The sequence below is a fragment of the Bidens hawaiensis genome, unplaced genomic scaffold, assembly GCF_021521415.1.
Source record: "Bidens hawaiensis isolate Kalapana, Puna unplaced genomic scaffold, B.hawaiensis_p1.1 tig00010056_1, whole genome shotgun sequence".
In the NCBI taxonomy this organism is placed as follows: domain Eukaryota; kingdom Viridiplantae; phylum Streptophyta; class Magnoliopsida; order Asterales; family Asteraceae; genus Bidens; species Bidens hawaiensis.
Window position 1 is genome coordinate 463,938 of NW_027491759.1, and position 20,250 is coordinate 484,187.

The 20,250-nt window shown below is 41.6% G+C and overlaps 1 protein-coding gene across 1 annotated transcript; it reads left to right on the plus strand.

Annotated features, from left to right (window-relative positions):
• Nucleotides 1-430: 430 nt before the first annotated feature.
• Nucleotides 431-14,333, plus strand: LOC143534084 (cysteine-rich receptor-like protein kinase 2). Its single transcript, XM_077028678.1, has 7 exons — nucleotides 431-1,485; nucleotides 1,580-1,693; nucleotides 11,355-11,494; nucleotides 11,609-11,819; nucleotides 11,910-12,144; nucleotides 12,912-13,062; nucleotides 13,695-14,333. Exons 1-7 carry the CDS (start codon nucleotides 693-695, stop codon nucleotides 14,031-14,033), a joined length of 1,983 nt encoding a protein of 660 aa, XP_076884793.1. The 5' UTR covers nucleotides 431-692; the 3' UTR covers nucleotides 14,034-14,333.
• Nucleotides 14,334-20,250: the final 5,917 nt, after the last annotated feature.

Here is a 20,250-nt window from a genome sequence, read left to right on the forward strand (position 1 = left end):
TCTAGCACCACAGGCAGTGTTGTAGAAATCGGGATTAATTGAATCAGACTTTAATTTACAATTTTCAGTTTTATATATGTACACACACATTTTTATATGTGATTTTCAGTCTTATATATACACATATACATGGAGATTGGCCAGAATCTCGTCGGAAACCACTGATTTTGGCCGGATTTGACCATTGGCCGACTAGCCCAAAATTAATCAGTGAGGTGGGGACTAGCGATTAATCGGGGGTTAATCTTCGACTAGTCAGGATTTTTGCAACACTGACCACAGGTGATCGTGTCTTATCGTGTCGTGTCTGACGTATTATTTGAACGCTAGTTGTGATGGCTGATACCAAATTTAGGATATGGATTAATGTACAGTGCTCCACTATATTGCTTTAAATGCTATTTAATGACTAGCATTCAGTTGGAGTTAGGCTTATTGTATCTAACAGGATTTATGCAAGTTGTAATTAGATTGTAGTTTGAATTTCTGAATTTGTTAGGGTTGCAATTAATGTGTGTGAAAGTGATGGTGTCACAGTATCATTTATGATTTTGCTTTGCTTCAGTCTGAACTGTATTTATTTGCTTCTACTCAAAGAATTTAACTAATTCATTATTGCCTCTTGACCAGCCACACCACCAGCATAAAGCCACCATAGCAAGGCCTAATTCAATCTGCATGTGAAGAGGCAGATGATCCAAATTTCAAGATCTTTATTGAAGATGAAGAGATCAACAGAGATATCTTTTGTTGTTCTTATGAATATAATTATAGTTTTAGTTATGGTAGATAGATCAGAGGGAGTTCCTAGAAACCAGATCATTGGCTTATCATGTGATAATCAGACCGAACACAATCAAACGGCTTTTGTAGCAAACTTCATCCGAACAACGGAAATGCTTGGCAACGAAGTTCGATCTTCAAATTTTGCAACAGCAAATGTAGGTGCAGCACCTGATGCTAATTATGGACTTGTTCAATGCTATGGTGATCTTTCAACAACTGACTGCATCTTATGCTATGACTCGGCACATTTTGTTATTTCGCGTTGTTTCCCTAGTACTGGTGGTATTGTTTACCAAGACGGTTGTTTTATGAGATTCCAGAATTATAGCTTTTATGAGGAAATTGAGGGACCTAGTGACACTACTATTTGTGGGAATACCACAAGAAAGAGTAGTGTGTTTCAGGATTCAGCAAGGCAGGCTGTGTCAAATGCTGTTAGGGATGCGTTGACAGGTGGCGGTTATTTTGCAAGAGAAGAAGTGACAAGGCCTAGGACAGTGAACGAGTCAGCATATGTGTTGGCGAATTGCTGGCAGACGTTGAGTGCAAATGCTTGTAGGGCTTGTTTAGAAGCGGCATCTGAAGCTGTATTGCAATGCTTGCCTTGGTCTGAAGGGCGTGCGTTGATGACTGGGTGTTTTTTGAGGTATTCGGATACTGATTTTCTCAATCCTGTGCCAGTTAGATCCAAAAACAGAGGTAAAGATGAGTTCTTTTTACAAATTTGATACCATTGTTAAACATGTTACTGGATATTATAGATAGTTACAATGTTTGTTGATTGGTTTTTCAGGGAAGATGATGGCTGTTATTGCATCTGTTGTTAGTGCCATTGTGATTCTTGTATTTGCATTGTTGATTGCTTTGTATATCAGAAGACGGAGATGGTTAGAACAGAAAAGAACAGGTCATGCAAATTGGAAACAATCTTGACTTAACTTTTTAATACTAAAAGAAAGCATGATTCAGTACTAGGTAGCAAAATGGGTTGATCAGGCAAGTTGGGTAAGATTTGGGTCTGAAGAGGTAGGTCCCAGCAGAGCCCAGTTGGACTCGCAAGACTCACCTTGAACAGGGACGTCTGCGCAACGACCAACTGCTCCCGCAGGACCCACCATGCTCAGATAACCTTACGCGCAGTACGCCAGCTGTACCCGCAGGGAAAGCCTCCCAATGGTGAAGTACCCCGCCTGTTCCCGCAGTTGCGGATACAAGCCATCAGGGAAGGCTACCCGCACTAACAGCAAGGCTACACGCACAAGGCACTAGCTATTTCAGTAGTCACATGAAGGAATGAGCAACGCGGGAATACTCCCGCCTAAATGAGCCAGTCCGTATGCTTCTGGAAGATCTTTTGTACTATACCTACTAAGGTATGGGCAGAACAGACGATTTGACCAGAACAGCCCATGAACCAATCACAGGGTGACAGCTCACCGACAACAGTACGAGGAGGAGCACCCTCTAGTACTGTTTGTCACTATTAGCCGCTGCCTACTCACCAACCCTTCGATAGGACGTGCGCAGCCTACAGTTGGTGGAACAGTGCGTAGCCGGCAGTAAAGGAACAGTGTACAGCCGACCTTGTTACTGTCGGCCGTAGCCTATCCACCAACCAGCATGGCCTGTGCGTAGTCCACTGTTGGTGGAACAGGAATACTATTCAGCCGGCTGTACCTTCTAGGAAACCTACCTTCGGCTATAAATACTCCAACACCTTGGAATGGTAAGGACATCATCTGATATCTCTCTTATCTAGCAATCTCTTAATATACACTTATATTCAGAGCAACCTAGTCTGATTCTCACGCCGGAGGGTGGTCACAAGGAGGAACCCCCCCCCTTCTCAGTGACGAGATTACGTTGTCTGTTTTGCAGGTCCCCTGAAGAACAACCTTCTCTGCTGGACCTCATCCTCGTGGGAAACATTACTTAACCCCCAGATTATCTATAATCTGCCCAGGGTTCACTTAGTGTTTCTTCATTGGCGCCATCCGTGCATAAAAGCTAGAACTAATTATTAGTTTTTTCAAAATTTCTGAAGAAATGGTTAACGTTACTCCGGTCCCAAGGCCAGTAATCGACCAAGAAACCCCGGTAACCACAACCCCAGCAACTGGGGGGAACACCGGCGGTTATACAAATCTTACGAACACTACCCCGGTTACCCAAGCCGGGGCAAGTGCAGTAAATATTCCACTGGGGTTCACTGATGCCCAGTTGGAAAAACGAACGAGGGTCCCTCGCCAAACACTAGATCAAGTTAAGGCGTGGGCCGAAGCACGTCAGAAAGAGTTCCAAGCTGAATTGGATGAACGCTTGCGTTCAGTTCAACAGGCTGACGAATTCGGCAGTACTCGCCAACATCTCAATATGAACAGTGAGTGCGAGTACTCAGACGATGAGAGGGAAGAATCCGATACCGACGCAAACCCTCGCCATAAGGCGAAAGGGAAGCGTAAGGAAACGGACTTCCAACCAAAAAGGAATTTTGGGGAAGCCTTTAAACCAACGAATGCGGAGAGAAACCCGCGTGACTTCTCCAAAACCTTTAGACCAACTGCTACAAATGCAGGAAAGTCAAAGTTCGCAAGGGACATTGCGGAAGCAATCGCCCCGAGAAGTGCCAAACAAATGTCCAACATTGGCACTTATGATGGTCTATCCGACCCAGACGACCACTTGAACAGATTCATTGCGGGGGCAACCGTCAGTAACTGGACGGAACCCACGTGGTGTTATATGTTCCAGATGACTCTGGTTGGAGCGGCCAGGGCATGGTTCGATCGTTTACCGGTCCACCACATATATGATTGGGCGGACTTTCAAAACAAGTTCAGCCAACACTTCAGCCAACAAAGGAAATATACTGAAGAACAGTGGACGATCCTCAACTGCGTCAGAGAGGAGGATGAATCTTTACTAGACTTCATCACTCGCTTCAACTCCAAAAAGCTAAGTCTGGGCAACATAAGTGAAGATCTTGTTCGCGCCGCTTTCATCCAGGGCGTCGAATACCCAGAGCTTATCCGCACATTGACGGGTAAGGACGGCATGCCATCCACATGGGATGCCATCATGACGGCAGCCAAGCGCTTTGCCGAGACGGAGAAGCAACTGGGAAGGGATCTTCCCCAGAGTACACACCTCTACACGCAAAGGACCAGAGAAAACAATGTTCGGATCGCCCGGCAGAACAAAAAGAGGAAGCTAGGTATTTGACAGTCAAGGGTAAACTTTGACACCTCATCCAGCTCTCACCCTCTTGTTGGCGGAAGAAATAACACACACCCTTCAAGCCAAAAACACCGGTGGACGCCACTCACCAAAAGCGTCACGGAGATATTTGTCACTAAAAAGCTACCATGGCCAAAAGCTCCAATGATCCGGCAGCGACCTAATGCGGATCAGAGCAAATCCTGTGACTTCCATGGGACAAAAGGTCATAGTACGGAAGAGTGTACATCCTTGAAGAATATTGTTGAAGCATTCATCAAGGATGGAAGACTGGCACACCTGGTGGCATCAATCAAGAAGGGAGGAAGGAACGACAACCGGTACCGAGGCAACGGACGAAAGCCCGTTGACATCAGCATCAACATGGTTCATGGTAAGATCAGAAGAAGAAAAAGGCGAACGACAGAACCATGTGCGTGGAAGGAAGCTGAGGTGCGCTTCCCGCGAGTGCCAGGAGGACCCAGCAAAGAAGGCCCTATCGTCATCAAAAGCCAGCTGGGGCACTACATCACTTCTCGCACTCTTGCTGACAACGGCGCCTCGTCAACGGTGATGTACAGGCAGTTCTTCGACAAGCTAGATGACGAAGACAAAGAACGCCTGGAAACGATCTGCGCCTCGATGGAAGGGTTCGATGGCAGCACAAACACCCCCCTGGGTATCCTATCTTTCCCCGTCACTCTTACGGACGGGAATCACTCACGCACAGAAGACGTGGATTTTGTCGTAATGAGGAAGCCACACCACACATACGACATTCTCTTCGGAAGAGACGGGATGGCAAGATTCAACGCCGTGGTATCCTCAGTCCACGGCATGATGGGATGGCCAACAGCTGAGGGTGTAGCGATGATCACCGGCATTCCCCAGGTATGCATCGCATCTGTCTCATCTAAACCCAAACCAAAGATGGCTAAACCAACCATCACCGAACCAGAAAGATGGGCCCCCTTCAACGGCAAATACCCTGACCAGGCCGTCTCCATTGGCCCAACAGTTGTTGATCCCACACGCACCTTACTCAAGCGCTTATTACAAAAAAAACGCTGACATCTTCGCGTGGACACCAGCTGACATGACTGGTGTACCCCGAAGTAAGGCAGAGCATAAGCTCAAATGCGATCCGGCTGTTACGCCAATCGTACAAAAGCGCAGAGTAATGGGGCCAGAACAAACTAACGCGTGTAGAACCCAAGTCAAGGAACTCCTTGACGCAGGCATCGTACGCGTTAGTAGATATCAAACTTGGGTTGCAAATCCCGTTATGGTACCGAAGAATAACAAACAATGGCGCATGTGCATAGATTTCAAGGACTTGAACAAAGCATGCCCCAAAGATTGTTATCCGTTACCTGAAATTGATCTTAAGGTGGATTCGTTGGCACCGTTCCGCCTTAAATGCTTCCTGGACGCGTATAAGGGGTACCATCAAATCCACATGCCCGTTGATGATCAGGACAAAACCGCTTTTCGGACGCCCGATGGCACATTTTGTTACCAAATGATGCCATTCGGACTTAAGAATGCCGGGTCCACATACCAACGCCTGATGGACAACCAGTTTCATGCCCAAATTGGGAGGAACTTGGAAGTCTACATGGATGACTTGGTCATCAAAAGCTCTGACCCAGAAGCGATGTTGAAAGACATCGAAGAAACTTTCAACACGCTCAGGAAGATAAACATGAAGCTCAACCCGAGCAAGTGTGCCTTTGGAATGGAAGAAGGGAAGTTCTTGGGGGTTATCGTCACTAAAGATGGCTTCAGAGCGAACCCTGAAAAGGTCGAAGCCATAATTAAAATGGAATCACCTACCACCATCAAACAGGCTCAGACACTGAATGGACGACTAGTGGCACTTAATCGCTTTTTGGCAAACCACGCGGATAAGTCGTTTCCCTTCGTGTCAACGTTGAGAAACTGTTTAAAGAAAACGCACTTCCGCTGGACACCAGAAGCGGAAGCAGCTTTTCAGGAGATTCGGTCACGCTTAATCGAACTCCCAACGCTCACAGCACCAAAAGCGGGAGAGGAGTTAATCATATACCTTTCCGCAACAGATAGAGCAACCGGGGCAGTCCTGCTAGTAGAGCGAAAAGGCATCCAGATGCCAATCTATTATGTCAGTCGTATCCTAACAGACGTAGAAACCCGGTACTCTACCCTCGAAAAATTAGTCTTAGCACTTATACACGCTTCACGCAGGTTAAGACGATATTTCCAGGGTCACCCAATCACCATTCTCTCCAACTTCAAACTTGCAAACGTTCTAGGCAAACCCGAGTTATCGGGACGCCTAGCCAAATGGGCAATTGAGTTGGGGGAGTACGCGATAAAGTATAAGCCAAGACCAGCCATAAAAGGCCAGGTTTTGGCCGACTTTATTGCGGAAGTGCCTGCATCGCGGGAAAAATAGTGCCAGGAAGAGGCTCAACCCTCTCCAGCACAAGACATCAATGATGTCTGGCGACTCTACACTGATGAGCAGCCAGTAACGAGGGTTCAGGCGCAGGGCTGAAACTAACCAACCCAGCAGGCCAAGAATACACTTACGCTATTCGGCTGGATTTTCCAAGTACGAATAACGAAGCCGAGTATGAGGCATTCTTGGCTGGGCTGAGAATTGCGCGTAAGATGGGAGTGAAACACTTGGAAGCCCACGTGGATTCCATGTTAGTAGTCAATCAAATCAATGGGACATACACGGCCGTGAACGACACAATGGCCCTGTACCTCGCACAAGCAAAATCCCTTATGCGCGATTTCAACGACTGCAAAGTCATACACGTCAAGCGAAGTGAAAACAAATCTGCGGATGCGTTAAGCAAGCTTGCATCGTTAGCCTTCACCCACTTAGGAAAGGACATCCGCATTGAACTCCTCGAGACACCTTCGGTCCCGCACAAGGAAATTTGTGTCATCCAAACCGGCACAGAAACATGGATGACACCAATAATAAAATACCTTGCGGCAGGTACACTACCAGAGTCAAAAACACAGGCAAGAAAACTACGCTGTAAAGCACTGAATTATCAACTCATCGATGACATCCTTTACAGGCGTAACTTTCTTGGCCCACTCTTAAGATGCGTGGACAACCAAGATGCTGACTACCTCCTACGGGAAGTACACGAAGGCATCTGTGGAGTACACGCAGGTCCCCGCGCTGTTGTAGCTAAGCTAAATAACGCGGGATACTTTTGGCCGGGGATGCATACGGATGCGCTGGCATACATCAGAAAATGCAGGTCTTGCCAGCTTTACGCACCCAACACGCACCGCCCTAAGAATGAACTTGTTCCAGTCACCTCTTCATGGCCATTTCAGAAGTGGGCCATCGATGTGACAGGCCCATTTCCTACAGCAGCAGGAAATGTTCAGTTTCTAGTGGTTGCCATCGACTACTTCACCAAGTGGATAGAGGCAAAACCCTTAGCCCAAACGACCGCGAAACATATCAAAAAATTCATTTGGGAATTTATCATTTGTCGTTTCGGGCTTCCACAGAATTTGGTGAGCGATAACGGCACCAACTTTGCTGACAAGAAGTTACAACAGTGGCTTAAAGAACTTCAAATCACCCACACCTTTACCTCGGTGGCGCACCCGCAGGGTAATGGTGAGGTAGAAAGAGCAAATAGGAGCATCGTCGACGGCATAAAGAGAAGACTATTGGAGCACAGATCCGGCTGGGTGGACGAAGTTCCACACGTACTTTGGGCACACAGAACGATGAAAAAGGCAAGTACGGGAGAAACCCCGTTCAGCCTCGCTTATGGCACTGAAGCCATGGTCCCGGTCGAAATTGGTCTACCCTCACCAAGGGTCATGATTCAACCAGAGGACAATGATGCGGAAAGACGGTTAGACCTTATGCTAACCGAGGAACGCAGAGACTTAGCCGCAGTGCGTGAAGAGAACTACAAGCGACAAATGCAAAAGTACTACAACACGCGGGTAAAACTTTGCAACTTCAAAGTAGGAGACTACATACTGCGTAACAACGAGGCTTCGAACCAAGAACGCCCAGGAAAGCTGGCCCCGGTCTGGGAAGGGCCATACATTATCAAAGAAGTCCTGGGAAAGGGCGCATACCGGCTCGAAAGGCTCGATGGCACTCCCATCCCAAGAACATGGAATGGAGCTCAATTACGCAAATGTTATATGTAGATCAATTCCAAACTTGTAAAGAAAAGGCCTAGAGCCACTTCTAATGGAAATGATTCTCCTTTCACAATGTGTTGATAGCCTTACCTTTATACTTATGAACTTCCCACACTAATGTGCCGGTATTCACCGCATAAATGGGGGAAGAAGTAAGTCGTTACGTGTGGAAGGCGGCAAAACCCGCATAAGCACAACGCTAGAAATCTCAAGTTTTAAGGAAAACCTACACGCAGGTCAGATGTAAGTAAAGTTTAGCCATCCTTGTAAGTGCAAGTGACGGTCTTACCCGCACAATCACGAACAATGAAGCAAAACTTCAACCTATCATCTACCACGTTCAAAGGTTAACTTATTCTGAACACTTAGAAAATTTCAAAGGAAAAGATGAGGAAAACTTCCACGCAGGTCAGATATAAGTAAAGTTAAGCTATCCTACTAAGTGTAAGTGACGGTCATACCCGCACAATCATGAAAGAGGAAGCGAAACAAACTTATAATTTGCTACGTTAAAAAGTTAACTTATCTAAGTACTAAAGAAATTGCTAAGTTAGATCAAAACATGCGTAAAATAAACAAGGCAAAGAACTAACACAATCTTTATTCCATCAAATTCAAATATTACAAAGATAGCTATACAAAAGCAAAAATCTACGCTAATGGTGGAAAGGGATCTTCAGAATCAAGCTTCAGGACCACTTCCACTTGGACCCGCTCCATCAGTAGAGCGTGGTGGTTTAAGGAAAGCTTTAAGGATAGCTAGCCCATCATCAGCAGCAGCGACTTCGTTCACCTTCTCCACCACCGGATGCGGGAAGGCGGCATACTGGTTCACTGCTTGGTCATAAACAGCTTCAGTATCCACATCATACAAAGGGAAGTTGGAAGGCGGGATGCCTTTCTCAACGAACCCTAGACCAAGCAGGAAGCCGGCCTTTTCCCCATCCTCATGAGAAGCGTTGAGGGCTGCGCTCATAGCATCGTCATAAGACGTCTCAGAGAAGACCCGATGCACAACCTACAAAGAAAAAATACAAGTATCAGAACCTTTTCTATTTACAAAGAAAAGCGTAAAGACATGAAAAGCTTACCTGAGACAACGCTTCTCGAAGAAGCCATTCCTTGGCAACCAGAGCTTCTTGGAGGGCGGCTTGAGCTTGGGTACAGGCGCGTTCGGCTTCACCTTTATTAAGGTTGGCAAGCAACACTTCCTTTGCAGCAGCCTCTTCGACGCCCTTTAGCTTCCGCTCAGTGTGGTCAAACACGCCCCTCTGGTCCAGGATCTCTTGGAGCTTCTTCGCGTCCTCCATCGCCAAGGCATCATGAGCATGCTGGAGAGCCTCTAATTTGGCTTTAAGCTCTTCATTCTCCACGCGTAGAGGCTCAGCAACAGCTTCAGCCTTGGTGGCCCTTTCAGTTGCGTTCCTAGCAGTTTCCTTAGCCAGCCGAAGCTGTTCATTAACAGCTTGGGCAGCCTTGGAGCGAGCCTCGAGACGGGCCTGAACCTCAACTTCAAGGGCCTTGAACGCCTTCTCCTTCTCCGCCGCCGCGGCGGAAAGCCTCCTATTCTCCTCCCGGACAGCCCGCGCCTGAGCTACTTCCTGAAGGCGAGCTGCTTTTAACTTGTCGTTTTCACGACAAAGCAGCTCGACGCGCGGCTGCATCCGGGCCAGGAGAACCCGAAGCTCATTGCTTAGCCTACCCTCCTGGTAGCTAGCCATGGCTTCCCCCAACGCACCACTGGGAGCAGCGTGACGAGCCCACTCCACGCACTCCACAGGGGTGCGAAGGGTTGTTCCTCGGCGGATGTTCCATCGTGGAACATACACTTCATTGGAATCCGACACTGCAAAAAACAAAAAGCAGTTAGGAAAAGATGATATATAAAAAATATATATATATATATATATGAAATAGGCCAAAAGAACCCTACGCACCTGTAGGGTCAATAACAGGCCGATAGCCGCCAAACCCGTCACCTGAACCCAAGGGAAATCCGTCCAAGAGGTCAGGTAGATGGGAAGGGGGCAGAGGTTGGCGAGAAGCCCCATGCGTACCTGAAGGATCGGCCGTCGAGGCCGATGACGGAGGAGGAATGGTGAAGTCCGCCGCGGTCGCCGCTGCGGAGTCCGCAGCAAACGTAACCGCCGGCTCGGTGAAAGATGCGGTAAAAATGGCACTCACAGCCGGCGGTTAAAAGACAATTTGACCAGAGCAGCCCATGAACTAATCACAGGGTGACAGCTCACCGACAACAATACGAGGAGGAGCACCCTCTAGTACTGTTTGTCACTATTAGCCGCTGCCTACTCACCAACCCTTCGATAGGACGTGCGCAGCCTACAGTTGGTGGAACAGTGCGTAGCCGGCAGTAAAGGAACAGTGTACAGCCGACCTTGTTACTGTCGGCCGTAGCCTATCCACCAACCAGCATGGCCTGTGCGTAGTCCACTGTTGGTGGAACAGGAATACTATTCAGCCGGCTGTACCTTCTAGGAAACCTACCTTCGGCTATAAATACTCCAACACCTTGGAATGGTAAGGACATCATCTGATATCTCTCTTATCTAGCAATCTCTTAATATACACTTATATTCAGAGCAACCTAGTCTGATTCTCACGCCGGAGGGTGGTCACAAGGAGGAACCCCCCCCCCTTCTCAGTGACGAGCTTACGGTGTCTGTTTTGCAGGTCCCCTGAAGAACAACCTTCTCTGCTGGACCTCATCCTCGTGGGAAACATTACTTAACCCCCAGATTATCTATAATCTGCCCAGGGTTCACTTAGTGTTTCTTCAGGGTCAGAACTAGCAAAATTTTCATAAGATTATAAATGGGTCGGGTCGGATTGACCAATAAAGTTTTTGTCCATACTTTTTCTTTACCCATTTCAATAATACTCTCATTTTTGATAAAAATGAATTAGATGGTTTTGTGCATTATAAAAGACACTTTAGATGAATTTTTGCCCGTTTGACCCATCGACCCTTTTTCTCTTAAGCTATTTATTTTGTCCATGAACTATAAAACATAACTTACTTGACCATTCATAAGTAAATAAGTAAAATTTGCCACCTCTATGGGTAGAGACCATGCTAGAATCTTGAATTGAAGAATCAGATAACCGATATATGCTAAATCGTCTATTGCATTATTGATGATAATCAGATTCATATGATGCTAAGAAACTGGCCAAGATTCTTACTGATAGTAGCTTGAACTTCAAATACTCCACAATTGAGAAAGCCACAAACTCTTGGAATGACTCCAATAAGCTCGGGCAAGGAGGATTTGGGACTGTCTACAAGGTACTACCTTATAAACATTATACATATAAAAAATAACAGTTCTTATTTTATGTTAAGCTGTCAAGTACAAATGAATTGAAACAAACATTATTTTTGAAAAATGAAAAATTTCAGGGAGTTCTTCCGGATGGAAGAGAGATTGCTGTGAAGAGGCTTTTTTTTAACAACAAATTCAGAGCAGCAGATTTTTATAATGAAGTTAACATCGTCAGCAGTTTTGAACATAAAAACCTTGTCAGGTTGTTAGGATGCAGTTGTTCAGGGCCAGAAAGTTTTCTTGTATATGAGTATCTACCCAACATGAGCCTCAATCGCTTCATCTTTGGTGAAGAAAAAATTTAAAAATAATCATCTCTTTACATTAAAAGTTCTGTGTTATTGAAGTTAATAAAATTGAAATGATAATATATTATAGATGCAATAAAAGGCAAGGAATTAAACTGGGAAAAGAGATTTGTGATCATCCTTGGCACAACAGAAGGTCTTGTGTATCTACACGAGAACAACAAGACTCGTATAATTCATAGGGATATTAAAGCGGCCAATATCTTGTTGGATTCAAGGCTTCGTGCTAAAATAGCTGATTTCGGGCTGGCCAGATCTTTTCAAGAGGATAAGAGCCACATCAGCACCGCAGTTGCGGGAACACTGTAAGTACCCTTTTTGGTTGCTTTATTTTACCTTGTAGTCCTATTCTCTACTATAAAGAGGTTCAACGGATGCTTGATTCAAATTATTTTTTTAACTGGCGTGTTTAATAGAGGTGACATTTTAGACATGTTTATTGATAAACGGGTCACATGGATATACTTAAGAAAATAGCCAAAATGAAAATGGGTAAAAAGTCACCCAAAGCGTATTAATAATATAGCTCTTTTAATCATTGTTTTTTAATGTATTAGTTTACCATACTTACAATCATATATATATAATTCAAGAAAAGCAAAAAAACAAAAGAGTGTAGAATAGGTTTGGGTTTGACCAAATGGCCGGGTTTAAACCCGTTTTAAGGCATAGGCTACAAACCGATTACAACCCTATGGTTCAGGTTGGATCCAAACAGGGTTCTCTCAAACTGGTTTCAAAATCGGGTTGGAAACCAGGGTCGGTTCTCAACTCGTTTGTTTGTGCACCTGACTCCTAACTATAGTAATCCAGATTACTCGTTTTTTTGTCCTTAATATTATTTCCTGAGCCCGGCTATGGGCCTAGCTAATCCCAAAGCCCAATAAAGTCATGAAAGCCTGCGCCAACGATTTATTTGGGCCCGTTCATTTCAAATGCACTAAAAATTGTCCGTTTTGATCAGTTACAGCCCATTTTGCCACCTCTAGTGTTAAGTGATAAGAAAGCGACAACATTAGACGCCATGTCATAATATAGAATCTGATACATTTTATTGTTTTGAATTAACCAGTGGACACATGGCGCCAGAATATTTAGCCCTTGGTCAATTAACCGAAAAGGCAGATGTGTACAGCTATGGTGTACTGTTGCTGGAGGTAGTTACTGGAATACAAAACAATGGAAGTAAAAACTCAGAATACACAGACAGCTTAGTGGCAATTGTAAGTCTTAAACTTCATTTCATTAACTATGATATTTCTTACATCCCCTCAGTGTTGTAAAAATCCCGACTAGGTGCCGATTAATCCCCGATTAATAGCTAGTCCCCACTCCACCGATTAATTTTGGTCTAATTGGTAATATAATTGGTCAATGGTCAAATCCGGCCAAAATCAGGATTTATTGTACTTATTCAGCCTTTTCTAACGAGGTTCTGGCCAAAATCAGAGGCTTTCAGCGAGATTCCGGAAAATATCAGCGGTTTTGAGCAAGATTCCAGGCAATTTCTGACGCAGCTTGTTTTCAATGTAATCACTACTTTTCAATATAAAAAAAATAATTTCCGACCAAAATGTGTTTGTGTATATATAAAACTGAAAATTAAATATAAAAATGTGTGAGTGCATATATAAAACTGAAAAGTGATACATTAAAGTCCAATCCGGTTAATCCCGATTAATCTCGATTAATACCGTTTAGTCGCTAGTCCTCACCCTACTGCTCGACTAGCGATTTCTACAACACTGCATCCAGGTAACCTGAAAACCGACCCGATTAAGACCCATAGTCAGAGATCTAACAGTTTTTCATAATTCTAACATTCTGCTTGTTGATTTGTCATTGAAACATACAGGCATGGAGGCATTTCCAACTAGGTACAGTGGAAGAAATCCTTGACCCGAACTTAATGTTTCACACATATCCGAACCATAATTTCAAAAAAGAGGCCATCAAAGTGGTCCATGTAGGACTCTTATGCACCCAAGAAGCCCCAACTTTAAGACCGACAATATCAATGGCACTAAAAATGCTAGTGAAAGACGATGAACCCTTGCCGACACCCTCTAGTCCCCCGTTTATCGACTATGATGAAATCAAAGAGTTAGAAGAAAATATACAACGATATAATGATAATGACGCTGATTTTGATTCAGTTGCTACTGTTTCCCATAGTCAGTTCTCACCGAGGTAACACATTACCGTTTAGGTGTTCCTGTTTTGCATAAAATACCAATGGGTTTTCACTTTCGTACTCGTTTTAGTCATTCTACTTCTGAGTTGTTGAAAGATGGTTTTTATATTTATACCATGGGTCATGAGGACAAAAGCTTTTCAGACCCTTCTTTTAGTGCTCAAATGTTTTTAAAAGGTAAAAATGAGATAAAAAGTGAAAGTACATTGTTGTTTTATGCATAAAAACCGCTAAAGTTTAGAAGTTTTCTGATCGATTGATCAAACTCGCCTCATCGGCATGCATATTTAGTAAAAACGAGTGTGAGAGTAGCGAGTTGAAGGTAACTTATGTAACAAAAACGCGTATAAGGAAGGTGAAAAATGGGTTGTAGCTAGAAATGAGTTTTGAGAGTTTTAATTTTGTATACAAAATTTGATTGTAAATTAATAGACTTCTTCATACATCTTACTTTGGTAGTAGTTTGGAATAGATATATTTGTATTGCTTATTTCGAACACACTATTTTACTTGTAAACGAGTGGTTCGAATAAGCAAATCATAACCACCTTCGAAACGACTTAAATAGAAAAAAACAGTTTTAATAAACAAATTAACAGACTTGGTTTTGCAATCCAAAACGGGCTACTGGGTTAGTGTTGCAGCTTGTTGTCCGTTTGTATTCTATTTCGCTATAAAAGAGTATGTATATTTGATTTGATTACAAAACATCTGAACAATTTGCATTAAACTATTTCAAGTAAAATAACTTTTGTAACATAATATATGTAATTTAGTTATTTTTATCAGAGGGTTTTGTATAGAGCATTAATTATTATGTAAATAAATATTTAACATACTAAATAAAGTTTTACATAAATAAAAAGTTCGTTAATTAAGGTCACGAGTCCAGTGAAGATCGAGCTCGTTTGTTAGAAGAGGTTAAGTGCAAACTTGTGCTCGAGCACAAGATTGTTTAATCTCAGCTGGATTCAAACTTTAATGGGCGGATCTCGAGTTAGCTCACAAACAGCTTGGCCCGTTTACACTGTTACCTTGGTCGACCTTCCATTCTGTGTTTTTTTTCTTGTTAAAAAAATTCCATATTGGCGAAATGCAAATAAATTATCAACAAGAGAAAATTCATTTACAAATCCATAATTTATGGTTTATAAATACAGTTTGTTTAATTGACAATGTAAATATATACATGCATGAAAGCATGCAAAATTAGCATATTTTAATCGTTATTGCTAGAAATACCACCCATGACGGCCAACTGCATGCTTTCGGGTGGACTCCAGTGTCGCTTCCTTTGATTTATAAACCAGTTGTTAATTTGCTTAGGATCTAATCCGGTTGTCTCTGCTAACGATATCTTATCATTTTATTTATGATAAAAAGTCATCAAGTACTATTAAACCTGCTAGAATATATATTCTGCTAATATGTGTTGAAAATTTGGATCATAAGTTCATAACAACATATGTTTAACGGGTTAAATAGGTAGATTAAGACCGAATTGGCTGTAGTAAAATGAGTTGAAACTTGTGTATTTAAATGTTTAAAACTAAAAATTGTTAAATTTAAAGAGTCTATAATAAGTATCAGTTCTATAAAAACCTGCAACTGTAGATAGTCCGTTTATGGTCTTATGTGATCACTGGCGGATCTAGAAAATAATTTCAGGGGTAGTGTAAAAAATTTTTTAACCGTTTGTTAAGACAAAAAAAAATTTTACCGCGGTTTCGCGTTTACGGGGTCCAATTACACGTTTCGCGCGTAGCGGAGCCCGGTAACGTGTTTTGCTCGTGCAGGTGTCTGGTTACGCGTTTCGCACGTCTCGGGCCCGGCTTCGTGTTGTAAGCGTACAGGCACCCGGTTAACCATTTGCAATGGCGGATTAAAACAAGTTGGTTTATAATGGGTCGCATCAAATAACCTAAACTTGTTTGCTTAATGATATTGTAAAAATTATTCAAACTTATTAACCTACTAATACAGTGATTTTATTGATATCTTTCGATAAGATCAAACACATATTGTTAATGAGTAGTTTTAAAGTTTACTCAACTAAAATATTGATAAACACAATATTTAATTAAATAAGAAAATAAAAGAGTCGCACATGTTTGAAGATGAAGATGGAATATTTAAACTTGGTGATGAACCAATGTCATCGTTTTCTCTTCTTTGACGTTCAAAAAGGTTGCTAATAAGAGGCTGTTTACTCACCTTTAAAGTTCCCTAAACAAAATTTGAACCAAAAACCTAATATCAATTCCAATTTACACATAAACCTAAAGGGCTAAATCCCTTATTAATTCCAACTAAACATAACCCTAAATACCTAAAAAATTCCAATTTAAACATAAACCCTAAATCCCAAATTAATTCCAATTTTAAGCATAAACCTAACTCCCTAAATACAAGAAATCTTACCGGAAAGAAGGAGAGGCCGGAGGTGGAGTGGCCGAGTGAACTGGTGGTGGCCTGAGGTGGAGGTGGCTGGTGGCGGACTGGCGGTAGGTGGCTGGAGGTGGAGGTGTCGTGGTGGTTGGTTGCTGTGTCGTTAGCAGAGTACCAGGTCTGAGGTCTGCTCCTTTTTTTTATTGTATTATTTGGGATTTTGGGTTATTGAGTTTTTTGGTTTGGGTTTTATAATTTAAGTGGGATTTTGTTGGGTTTAAGTATTAAATTGGCTAGGCTTAAAATACATAGAGGTAACGTTATTTTTTGTTCAGAGGTAACGAAACACGAAAACGGACCAAATTTTTTTTTTTTTACACTACCGGTAAAACGTTGAGGGGTGGGATAGCGGAGGCTACCCCTCCTCATATGCCATATCCGCCACTGTATGTGATTACTCTTATATGTGATTAAAAGTTACTTGAAAGATAAAACACTTAAGTATGCTCTTTAACAATTCATAAGTTTGATGATTTTAATCAGAATACACTTTAGTATACTCTTATAAGTTGTATACTATATTATTATATTGGCTTATGATACATGTAAGCAGGTTCAGATAATCCAACGAGTACACAGTCCCATATCTGAATACCCGTCCTATTAAAGAATTTCCCAACACTATTTAATAATAAAAAAAGCGAGAGAACCGATATCAATTTAAAACGGGGCTACGCTTCTTAATAAAATAATCGTGAAACGAAATCCTAACTTATTCTCAAACTCGATCATATTGTGCTACTATAGTTTTATTTTTAAACACTTTCTAGTGTCTCTAAGGGGGTGTTTGTTTTTTCTTCAAACATCTTCAAGGGTGCTTATGTCTGCAGGCGCGCAGACGTCACCCTTGAAGACTGTTTGTTTTTTTTTTTAAAACAGATCTGAACACATCTTATTTCCTCTTAAAAAATAAGACACGGATCTCATTCTTATAACATCTTCACAAAACCCTACTCCCTCTTCTCCTCCAACCAGGTACGCACACAACATCAGGCGCTCCTCCTCCGATCATTTTTCCGGTGACCTCCCTCTTCTCCTCCGACCAGGTACCTCCCTCTTCTCCTCCGACCAGCCCCTCCCATGGTGTTGATTGAAAAACAAAACCCTAAACTAGGGGGGGTCGGGTTTAGGTATAATATTACAACAGTTTAAATTGAGAAATTCCTAGCGATCACGAAGATTGAACCATTGAATCATTCTCATATTTTGATAAAAGCTTCATATTTTGAAAATTGAGTGTCCTTCTGTGTTTAGAATAAAAGAATAACTGTTGGTTATTTCCATGGTGTAACTTTGTTGTCAAGGGATATCTGCCTAACTGGTTGAGAAAGTAGGATATTGTAATTGATATTGTAATTGTTTTATTCTATTTTCTTTGTATGATTTTGCTAGCTATAGTCACCTGGAAAAGAAACCACTGGACCGATTGACCCCAACAAACTAGAAGAGAAAATTGAGAAATTCCTAGCGATCACGAAGATTGAACCATTGAATCATTCTCATATTTTGATAAAAGCTTCATATTTTGAAAATTGAGTGTCCTTCTGTGTTTAGAATAAAAGAATAACTCTTGGTTATTTCCATGGTGTAACTTTGTTGTCAAGGGATATCTGCCTAACTGGTTGAGAAAGTAGGATATTGTAATTGATATTGTAATTGTTTATTTCACTATTTGTGTTTTTAAACTTGGTTTTATTATTATATTTTCTATGTAACTTGAATAAATGACTTCTATCTTGTGAGATAAGTTTGACAGTTATGCAGACAGTATCAGCTTATAAAAACAAACAGTCTTATATTTTCAGCTTGCAGATCTTCAGACCACATCTTCAGTTGCAGACATGAAAACAGATGAAATCAGCTTGCAGACAGTTTATGTCTGCAAAAACAAACAGCACCTAAAAGACATAGTGATGGAGTAAAGAGACATACTTACAGTGGGATAAGGCCATGTATAATGTGAATTCCACCATTCAAATAAAATTGTTGTTGCCTCCTTTGGGAGCTTTCCTTTCTTCTTCTTCTTTGTAAATTCATGTTTTAGGGACCTTATGCGACGGCCTCCAAATTTACGCAACAACGTATCCTTCAATCCCTGTGTGTTATCCGCAGTCTCTCCTCCACTTATAACCTCTTCTTCTGATGACGAAATGCTGCCTTCATCTGAATTAAATCATCTTTTGTTATCGTTTTTCTTGGTATTCTTACGTATGTAACCAAAAAACAGAGTGTATAATAAGCATTGTAAAAGTGTTTATACTTTATAAATGCATACATTGATACATATACAAACTAATTACCATTACCAATTTTATGAAAAGAAAAGCTAGGCTAGCATCAACATGTGCATCTTGATTTAATTATGAACATATGTATCTAATTGATTTATATATTATCTTCATATATGACCAGACTATCTATTTGACTAATGCAATAATGCTCATTTGATATCTTTCCAAAATGTTAATGCAAAAACCCAACTCCCCGTTGACTTTTAATCATGGGATTTTTAGCTAAACAGATCCTGTCACTTGTTCAAAATAATCTCGTCGGAAGCGAAACTGGGGGGGGGGGGGGATGGAGATAATGATCAGAATATCCATTTGACTAATGTAATAAAGTTCATTTGACCAACCTCTTTCCCAAAATGTCCATGCAAAAACCCGTTGCCACGTTGACTTTTTAATCACAGGATCTTTAGCCAAACAGATTATGCCACTTGTCCAACATAATCTCGCCGAACCAATGGTTTTAGGACTTTAGGACAAGCAGCAGAATCTAATTAGCTAAAAATCACATTGAGTTAATGATTAAAAAACTGTATGAAAATTTTTAAACGGGGTCAAAATCTTGTACAAGTATATGCAAGGGATATATGATTTTCCAATGGTAAAACACTAAAATGTGTTGGTGCACAAATAAAGATATATGTTCGTACTTGGGAATAATAGAACACAAATAACAAGTAGCAAACGTCAAATGTTTTCAGGATTCTCATCGTCAAAGGTGGGAAGACGATGATAATGTTTTGTACTAAGCAAGGACAACTCTTCTTTTGGTTGTTTCAATGTCAGTGTTTTACTAACTTTAAAGTGATAGGACATAATGCACACCGATAGATTTTAAAAAAAAAAAAATTTATAGATACCCCAACATCAAATCAAAGTGTGATTTAAAACTTTTCAATTGCTACCTCACCAAATGTGTGATTTCATTAAAGCATATCGCTTCTACAACTAAATAGCCCGAATTCGCATTATAATGTATGAGCTTTTAGGTTGTGGCTAAGTTTTACTTTTTATAATATACATGAATGGAATTTGGTTTAGGGATGCTTTATTTATTTATTTTGAATTTCTTTTTTAATTCGGTTTTTTTCGAATAAACCGAATTTGAATAAGCTCATTATTAGAATCGTTTTATGCAATTTTCAAATTTGAACCCGATTCGAATAACCTAAATAATCGTAGTTAAATTCAATAAACACCCCTAATGACACATGACTAATTAATACTGTTTGCTAACAATTTTGTATGATTTAGCTACTTACATCTGTCTACTCAAGTTTTAATTGAGCTTGTATAGATGACAAGTTTATTTTTGCTTCCTCTTGTTTTGACGGTTCACCCCGGCCTCCTTGGTCACTATCGAGGGGTCAAGTGCGTTGACTAGTCTTTCTTTTTTTTTTTAAAGAACTAATAAATTATTGCTAAATCCACCAAACGTGTCTACTACAGGACTTGAACTCTTAACTTCTAAAAGGAGGGAG

Coding starts and splice junctions, on each gene's coding strand:
- LOC143534084 (XM_077028678.1), top strand. CDS start 693: ATGATCCAAATTTCAAGATCTTTATTGAAGATGAAGAGATCAACAGAG. Junction 1,486..1,579: donor AGTTAGATCCAAAAACAGAG/GTAAAGATGAGT, acceptor TTGGTTTTTCAG/GGAAGATGATGGCTGTTATT. Junction 12,145..12,911: donor ACCGCAGTTGCGGGAACACT/GTAAGTACCCTT, acceptor TGAATTAACCAG/TGGACACATGGCGCCAGAAT.